General features: G+C 36.3%; 1 protein-coding gene across 2 annotated transcripts in view; it reads right to left on the bottom strand.

Annotated features, from left to right (window-relative positions):
• Positions 1-1318: 1318 nt before the first annotated feature.
• Positions 1319-9504, bottom strand: part of LOC103147897 (gastrula zinc finger protein XlCGF57.1-like) — an 11813-nt gene continuing 3627 nt past the window's right edge. The window contains exons 2-3 of one of the 2 annotated variants that reach the window (XM_016678866.1): positions 3214-3687; positions 1319-2961 (exon numbers count right to left, since the gene is read on the bottom strand). In XM_016678866.1, the coding sequence (XP_016534352.1) occupies positions 2231-2961; positions 3214-3687 (1205 nt within the window). In that variant the 3' untranslated portion in view covers positions 1319-2230. Of the gene's footprint in view, positions 3688-9504 lie in introns of both variants that reach the window. The other variant, XM_007566458.2, reaches the window with a different exon arrangement.

Raw genomic sequence — 9504 nt, 5'->3', positions numbered from 1 at the left:
TACATAGCCCCCCCAATGACTGCTCTGCGGCCTTTACTTTGTTTATGCTGTGAAACAAAGTAAAGAATAAGCCACATATCCTGGTGTGTTTTTCCGTTCCCCCCCATTATCTTTTTACATAAAGTTTCTGTCATGCTCATGTCTTAAGGACTGGAAAATTCATGTTTGACCTGTTTTGCCTCTTGCGTTTTGCACATAAGTCTGTGGTGCATTTGTATAAATATAAATCTACATATATCTCAAAAAAGATATTAACATGCATAATAAAACCTTAGAAAATTGTATTGTAGGAGAAAGTGTTTCAAGATGCAGCCTGAACTAGAGATGCAAATCTTAGATTTTAAAAGATTTTTAGGGTCACGATTCAACGCTCAAGCAATTTTCAACTCTGAATCGATTTTTAATTCACAAACCATTTCTTCTAGTCAAACAATCTAAAGTTTAAATTATGACTGATGACAGAAAAGTACAGTGTTAGCAAATATCAATTTAAAACAATTCTAAAAGGTTCCAAACTGGATCAATTGCAACAGTTTAGATTTAAACAAAATTAGGTTTATGCATAAAATGCTATAACTTAATTTGACAGCATTACGTTAGCTGTTTTTTCTCAATCAAAAATACATTAAAATTATTCAAAATATAATTTTTCAAATATCAACCAGACTAAAATTTGTCTGATATTTGTGAGCAGACAAATATTAAGCATTTCCTTTATTCTGAAGCTGTTTTAGAAATGTGCTCCAAGTCCAAACTGAAACACTGAGATCTAAGGTGTTGTCAGATAAAAGTTTCTTTTAATATGCAAAACAGTAATACAATAACAAAACATGTAACATTATGTTACAACAAAGTACTAAGACCTCCACGTCTGCACATTGATATAAAGGTGTGTTATGGTCATTTTAGATGGATAAAAATATACTGCTCAAAAAAATAAAGGGAACATTTCACTTTAATTTTGTGTGTGGCTCCAAATCCAGGCCTCCATTGGTTAATAAATTTGATTTCCATTGATGATTTTTGTGTGATTTTGTTGTCAGCAGATTCAACTTTGTACAGATCAAAGTATTCAATGAGAATATTTCATTCATTCAGATCTAGGATGTGTTATTTGAGTGTTCCCTTTATTGTTTTGAGCAGTGTAATTACATTTCTGCCAAAAAACTGGAATTGTTTGTAGAAAGAAACAAGGAAACTTATGAGCTTCAAAAAGTGGAAAAAAGCTACAAAAACCCCTAAAGCTTTTGAGATTAATCTCAGAAACTTTGTAGAAAACATCGGCGAGTACAGAAACGTCATCCTTTGGAAATTTTCTAAATTTTTCTAGAAAACAGAAATTTCCAAGTCTTTTCTAGGAAGCTTCTCAGATTAATCTCAAATTTTCCAAATCACATTTGGCACATTGGTCAAGGCAAATGAAGGAAGAGAAAAATTTGCAAAAAAAATCTTTAGTAGTTGAAAACCGCAGTATTTCTTGAAGTGACGCTGTCCAACAAACTACACCTTTAAATGAGTCACAACCCACAGCTAAACTGGAAAAAGAAAACCATCACAATTGGAAATTTACTTTATTACATAAGGACCACAAAGTCTGACATTCGCTCTGATTCAGGAAAGAAATCCTGAATAAGAAACTGAGAAAATAAAATAATAATGTCTGATGTTTAGATTCAAATACAGAAAACATTAATCCCAATCCTGGTAACTAGTCTACCAGTCCATACATGAACCCATAACATGAATCCAATAAACACAATCATTCAATAATTGAATCTGCAAAAATTAAACCCTTTGTTCCATTAACTAGAGTTATAACTCCTATTTGAAAGGCTTTCTTAACTAAGCTACACATTTTAAAATGTGATCCAGCTGTATTTACTACCCAAATGAATTTGCCCCACCTTCTTCAGATCTGACAAAATTGGTGTCAAACTTTTGTGTTTTGTGCAGCAAAAACTTTTTGGATATGAATCAAAAAGTTTCCAGAGGTTATCTGAGGTCATCATCAAAAGCAGCACAACTGATGTTTTTATTTTATTTTTTTTTCCTGCGCAAATGTTTAACACCAATTTTGTTGGATTTGATGATGGTGGGGGAGGAGGTGTCAACTTCATCTTCCCACCTGATTCAGGTGTAATTACAGCATAAAAGACAAGTTACAGAAAAACTTGGTTCTTAGGGTTAATCTGACCACCGAGTACCGTGGCCACTCCTGGGTACAGATAAACTATGTATTTTTATAGGCGGAACTTTTTCCACAAGCCATATATGTGAAAAGCTTCTCACGAGTATGAATCATCATGTGAGAATCTAAACTCTGTTTGCAAGTGAAACTCTTCCCACAACTAATACACGTGATAGGCTTTTCGCCTGTGTGAATCCTCATGTGTTTATCTAAATTACATTTTTGAGTGAAACTTTTTCCACAAGTGATACATGTGAAAGGCTTCTCACCAGTATGAATCCTCATGTGACAATCTAAATTATGTTTAAGAGAGAAACTCTTCCCACAACTAGTACATGAGAAAGGCTTTTCACCTGTGTGAGTCCTCATGTGAGAAGTTAAACTACATTTTACAGTGAAACTTTTTCCACAAGTCAAACATGTGAAGGGCTTCTCACCTGTGTGAAACTTCATGTGAGTAACTAGATGAGGTTTCCGGGTGAAACTGTTTCCACAAGTGATACATGTGAAAGGCCTCTCGCCTCCATGAAACTTCATGTGTTTATATAAAGTACTTTGATGAGTGAAACTCTTTCCACAACTAATACATTTGAAAGGCTTCTCACCTGTGTGAATCCTCAAGTGAGAATTTAAAACTCCTCTTTCCGTAAAACTTTTTCCACAAGTCATACATGTGAAGGGTTTCTCACCGGTGTGAATACTCATGTGAGTAGCTAAACTTTGTTTATGAGAGAAACTCTTCCCACAACTAATACATGTGAAAGGTTTCTCACCTGTGTGAATCATCATGTGAGAAGCCAATTGTCTTTTCAGAATGAAACTCTTCCCACAACTAATACACGTGAAAGGCTTCTCACCTGTGTGAATCTTCATGTGATAAGTCAAACATTTTCTTTCCGTAAAACTTTTTCCACAAGTCATACATGTGAAGGGCTTCTCACCTGTGTGAATCCTCGTGTGAGAATCTAAACTGTGTTTATGAGAGAAACTCTTCCCACAACTAATACATGTGAAAGGTTTTTCACCTGTGTGAATCCTCATGTGTCTTGTCAAAGAGTCATTTCGAGGAAAGGTTTTACCACAACTTTTACAGGAATATAAACTTTTGTTCAAGTAAGATTTTTTGTGCTTTTTTTTTTTGGGACCTTCAGTAGTTCCTTTTGGCCGTTTGGTTTTCTGACATCTCTTGTTTTGTTTCTGCTCTTTGTCTCTCTTTTTTCCTTGGCCTCCAGAATTACTTCCTTCCTGATCCCGATTCTCATCTTCAAGAGAAGCATGAGAGATGCATTGGTTCCTGTTTGGTTCTGTTTCATTGTTAATTCTTTGCTCATTAGGAGCCACCAAAATGTCTCCAGTCTCCTGTTTCAGCACAAGCTGCTCTTCATCCTGACTGATGCAGAGTTGATTCTCTTCCTCTCTGAACTGTTGAGGTCCTGGTTCCTCTTTATCCAAAGTGGACTTCCTCTTCTGGTTGCTGAGCTCTTCGAGAACCTCCTCCTCTAGACCAAAAGACAAAACAAAAGCTTAGAAATTTAAGTAAAAAAAAACTCTTTATTTTAATCTATTGGTGCATCAGAACAGGCTTTATTTTGTTTGTAAATTAACCAATGTCCGTCTGACTGAAAGGAAACTAGGGTTTTCAAAATATATTACATTATGTCAGAAAATTTAGGAAAGAAGAGTTTTAAAAGTTGGTACAACCCGACTTGATGAAATTCAACAAAAGATTCTTCTCCACTTTCTGCTCACTTCAGTTCCTATCATTCTAGTTTCTTACGTTTTACAAAAACAATCCAAATAGTTTGGATGTGGTTTTAGTTTTTTCTTTATTTTCCATTTACATAAACAGTCTTTCATGTTTATGTCTTACAGAAGGACTGGAATGTTTACATTCAACCTATTTTGCCTCTAGCGTTTAGCACATAAATTTGTGGTATGTTTGTATCTAAAAGAAAAACATAAAACTAAAGATATTTCAAAAATGAGATACCAAGATACATAAAATCAGATTCTCTTCACATTTTTAGTGTCATGATTCAATTCATAAACGATTCTTGATTCTGTAAAAAAGAAAAAAAAACTGAATTCAGAAACCAATTTTTTAAACAGTTTAGAGATTCAGTTTAAATTATGTGACTCACAAATGAAATTTTGTCAGTCAAATACTCACATGCTCCTCTGTCGCTACCAGAGGCCAGGCTGAGGTCTAAACTGTCTGTGCTTCAACATGGTGGCTGTTGGAATGGGTTAATGTGATTGGCTGAAAAGTAAGGTACCCAAGGTGGGGGGGGTCTGTTCATGTGATTGGGTGAAACAAAGAAGCTTCTGATTGGTTGCCGATCATCCAATCAGATAGACCATTTATTAAAATTCACACAAAAAAATGCAGCACAACTCACAGGCCAGAAACAGCTTGCAAATCAAGATATTCTTGTGTTTGCATCAAAAATACAAATGTAAGTCTCGTCCTGTTCATTTGTGAATTATGAGACTGTTTTAGCTCCATATACACTGTAAAACTGACTCAAACGTGACCTTTTAGGCTATATGTGTCAAAACCGTATTTATTTAAATTAATCTGTGAAAAGAAACACCACTTTTTTCAGGCTTACATGGTGTTATCACCCAATAGTCAGCCACGCCCAATTACCTCCCCTCAGACTCCAACAGACTGACTACTGTCCAGCTCTCCGTCTAACGGGTCCGAGAAACCTCTAATTCCTGAGTATTACTTCAGATGAGAAGTTAGAGGACATTCTGTTTAAGCTGGGAGGGAGAAAGATGCGTATAGACTCTAACTACCTTCAGATCCAGAAGCTATGACCCTTAAAGTAGCCCGGCAAAGTCTGTTCAAAAACCACTCCTGTTAACGGTAGCTCTTTCTCTATTAATAACGTGCACTTGTTACAGTCTAGATAATTTTAGAGACTCGGCACAAGTCCCAGGGTCATTATTTATCATAACCAAAGAAACGTCTGAAGCCCCCTAATTTACTAGGATCATGAACATTAATTTTATATTAACCAGAAGAATTGGTTTTTAGTTGACTTAATTAATTTAACTGTCCACAGCATCAATTAGACTTTAATATTTTATTAGCAAGCTTTAGCAGGGGAAAATGACATACAGCTTCTTTAATCAAAAATCAAAAGAATAACATATTTAAGAAATTTAAAATTTTCCCCTCCTTCTAATCCCTAAACTGTGTCACTGATCTAAAGAGAGGCTTTGGGATGCAGTTCCACTCGTACCCAGATGCCGAATTGATCTTGGCAGCAGAAAACTTTAATATCCATGGTCAGAGTCCTGTCTTGACGTAGCAGAATCCTTTTTAGAATAGATCCAAAGGTGAACTGGTGAGAATCCTCAGTGTACTCAGTTCTTTATCCATAAGCGATCTTTGTCTATCCCCCATGTCCACTGCAGCATAGTTGAAATCTTTTGGGTTGAGTGTAGGGCTGTTGTCAAATCAGAATCCCGGGTTGTGGGTAAATGGATCTTGTTCCCTTCTTGAGCAGCGCGCAGTCTTCACCATCCCGGGGTATCAATACGCAGCCCTCAGTTGATTCTGCATCTTCGTGTGCTCTTGACTCCAACGCTGCGGAACAAAGAACCCCAATTCTTCCTTCTCATGTATTTTTGTGCTCTCTGTGTTTTGGTGGTGAACGCCCCAGCAGCTGGCATACTCCCTTGACCCAACTTCCCTTTTTCCAGGGCGTTGTCAATTAACTGCTGAGCATCTGTTCTCTTGAACTTCCTTTTACCCCCCAACTCAGTTATACCTCCACCCAGCCTCATGTTGCGACACAGTATAAGACACTTCAATCTAATTTCCACCTAATCTACAGTCATTACTTTAATCCAGGGTTTCCCCCAGAAAACTTGCTAAGCCCGGAGGTCGGGGCGTCGAGGCGTTCCACCGGTGGTCCACTGTGTTTTGATTTAAAAGATGTTAAGTTGACAGGTAATGTAAGAACATTACTGTGTAATTTATATGTTACGGGAAAAGATCTCGAGTGAAATGCTATTTAAACCCACAACTAGTCTAAAAACAACAAATTTGCACTTCTGTTTAATCCAAATTAAGTCAGCAGCTCCATCGGGCCCCCAAAAGCTTCAGGGTCCCCATAAACGCTAATATTTTAAAACAGATCACAGATACATAAATGTAACACTTGTTTATTGAGATGATCAATGCTGTTAAATTTGATTCACTTGTTTAGGCATATATAAATTAAATTATTTTAAATTATTTAACATTTAAATACAAGATTTTAAGGAGCTGGCAAGTTCACTTTGTAAAACTTCAAAGAACAATATTCATAGTTAGATTGTTTTGTTACCATAGCAACAATCTGATGCTGAGAGTTTAATCTTTGAATTTTCAAATCCAATTTAGTAAACTGCAATTATAACTTATTGCTTTTTAGGCTGGCCAATTAAACTACTCCCTTCTCCCATATTTCACTAAATCTAACACAGAAGCTGTTAGAGGTGCTGATATTTTTAGGAACAAAAGGGGCCCCTAAGTCAGATTCTGCTCCAGGCCTCATACAGCCTTGGACCGGCCCTGCATGATGAGGTAATCTGCTGCACTACGCAGAGATGCGCAACAAACAGGAGATTTAATTCAATGTTTCTAATGTGGCTTCAGTAGCTCTTCCAATTCGTGTCTGTTGAGTTTTTGTCACAGAGACAATTCTGGTTGGTCAAGTTTATGGGACGAGCTCCTCAGATCTCCGTGCGGCTGCGCGGATTATCTCTAAGTAGACAACGCATTTCATATGGTTTGATGCATTGTGTAACTGGAAAAATAATAAAATTATATTAAATCTACGTGATGCGTGACTCCGAGGAAAGCGTTAAAAACCACTCCAAAGCGCAGAGGTGTGATTGGTCTGCGCGCTGTCGGGTTTAAATGCATAAACTATAAACCTATCTATTATAAACCTATCCTTTAGGAATAAATCTGCTTTGCTAGTGAAATGCTAAGAGCAAAAGAGACGCTTGCAGCCCGGCTTTAAAAAACAAAAACAATTCCCTTCCCCCCTTTCCTAGAAACTTAAACAAGCAACGCTTAGCCTGGCGGCGGGGCTAGTAAAGCATGGCGGGCCGCCAGGCTTATGATGCACTGGGGGAAACCCTGGACTTAATCCATTTATGACCTCTGCTTTTCCACTTTCTAACCAGAATAACATAACTCATAACTTTAATTAATAGTACATTCAAAACAAGCTCACATAAATTTCAATCATTAAATCATAATACAAAATTACTTGTTGTCTCTCGGCCTCTGTGACCCGTTTTCTGTGTGTCCTGGAAAGATCTCAATGAGTCCAACCAGGTTTCACGACAATGGATAAGAAACATGATAATGTTACAAATATTTTTAAAAGTTGCCTCGTCGGTCATATTTCAGTCCGTTAGAGCGATGCACATTTCCACGATAGGTATTCAATTCTCAGCATAACACGTGTTACGAGGGCGTTCCGTCAAATCGACACTTTTTGAAACCACACACACACACGAAGTTTGTTTTCTATTCCAGCTTCCGATTCGGGACATGGCTAAACGGCGATTCCACCTTTAGCCAATTTTTCACTACCTTCTGTTGAGGAAAAATGATTATTTTTAGTGTTTAATACAGTTAATCTTACGGCATGTGTAAAAGGTATATTGAACATTCTCATTTTGAACAAATTTCTTAATTTTGAACAGGTTTGTGTTAATGATTTAAAAACTAAACTATTGATGGGTAAGTATTCAAAGTACAAGAAGGAAAATGCAGATCAAAAGGGAACTCTCACTGAGGCTCCTGTTGTGTTATCAGAGAGGAACAGGAGGTCATAAAATTAGCATCTCCAGGAGCGCAGTATCACTTGAGCCTGGGAGAGAGAAGTTTGCTCGGTTCACGGAAGATCAAAAGTCTTCTAGAACTAACATTTGGGATGGTGTAAAATTTAATACAACATAGAATGTTAAAACCACTAACATTTAATTTCTAAGACATTTTTCTAAGTACTAATAGCATGTTTCTAATGAAATTTGTATTATCTAATTTTAGAATTACTAATCTAGTAAATTGTACTATCTGTGACAATATCTGAATCAAATGGAAATTGTTTGAATGAAAATGTTTTGTTTAATATTAGAAAATTGCTTAGGATTTATGCTAAATGGGGTTTTGGAAAATGATTGTGTTAACTTGTATACTTAGGATTGGATATTATGTTTCATAAGTTAGAAAAAAGGAATTTTACCTCATTTTGTTCTGTTGATTTTATGTGTTATTTTTTGGTTTAAGGCAGGACTCAATCTTTTGGGGTGCTGAGTGCAGAAGAGCAAAACTGGGTTTGTGAAGATAACCTTTCCCTGAACCAAATTACTGAATTTAAGTTTGTTCCTGAGAATTTATGTAAGGAGAGATAGCGGGAGAGACTCCAGATTTCACAGCTATCTGTGAAATNCTAATAGCATGTTTCTAATGAAATTTGTATTATCTAATTTTAGAATTACTAATCTAGTAAATTGTACTATCTGTGACAATATCTGAATCAAATGGAAATTGTTTGAATGAAAATGTTTTGTTTAATATTAGAAAATTGCTTAGGATTTATGCTAAATGGGGTTTTGGAAAATGATTGTGTTAACTTGTATACTTAGGATTGGATATTATGTTTCATAAGTTAGAAAAAAGGAATTTTACCTCATTTTGTTCTGTTGATTTTATGTGTTATTTTTTGGTTTAAGGCAGGACTCAATCTTTTGGGGTGCTGAGTGCGGAAGAGCAAAACTGGGTTTGTGAAGATAACCTTTCCCTGAACCAAATTACTGAATTTAAGTTTGTTCCTGAGAATCTATGTAAGGAGAGATAACGGGAGAGACTCCAGATTTCACAGCTATCTGTGAAATACTTTTCTTATGTTTTTCTTTGCCCAGATGGCCTTAGAACCGCAGGAGGCCAGGACAAGCTCTCCGCTCTTTTTGTTAAACAAAAGGGCAAATGGCCTTTGATCTTTACGGTAAATTAGGGGAAGTTCTAAGTCTTTCTGAGTGTCCAAGATAGCTTCTGTCAAGCAGAGGTACGCCTTATTTGAATATATTAAAGAGGAAAAACACGCCTACATTATAAAAGTTCGTAACCAGGAGTAATAATTCAGATAGCTGCCACTATTTTGCCTTTTTGCACCAGCTCTCTCCAAAGACGCGTCTTTGCCTTTTTCTTTTCTTTTTGTCTCAGGTAATGAATGTATGTCTCTGTTGTTCTGCAGTCTTGTTGTTAATTCATACGTTGTGTTCTATTGGATTAAACTCTG

Source organism: Poecilia formosa, unplaced genomic scaffold (assembly GCF_000485575.1).
Source record: "Poecilia formosa unplaced genomic scaffold, Poecilia_formosa-5.1.2 Scaffold192, whole genome shotgun sequence".
NCBI classification, from domain to species: domain Eukaryota; kingdom Metazoa; phylum Chordata; class Actinopteri; order Cyprinodontiformes; family Poeciliidae; genus Poecilia; species Poecilia formosa.
The sequence above is the reverse complement of the archived record's forward strand: the minus strand, read 5'-3'. Positions and strand labels throughout refer to the sequence as shown.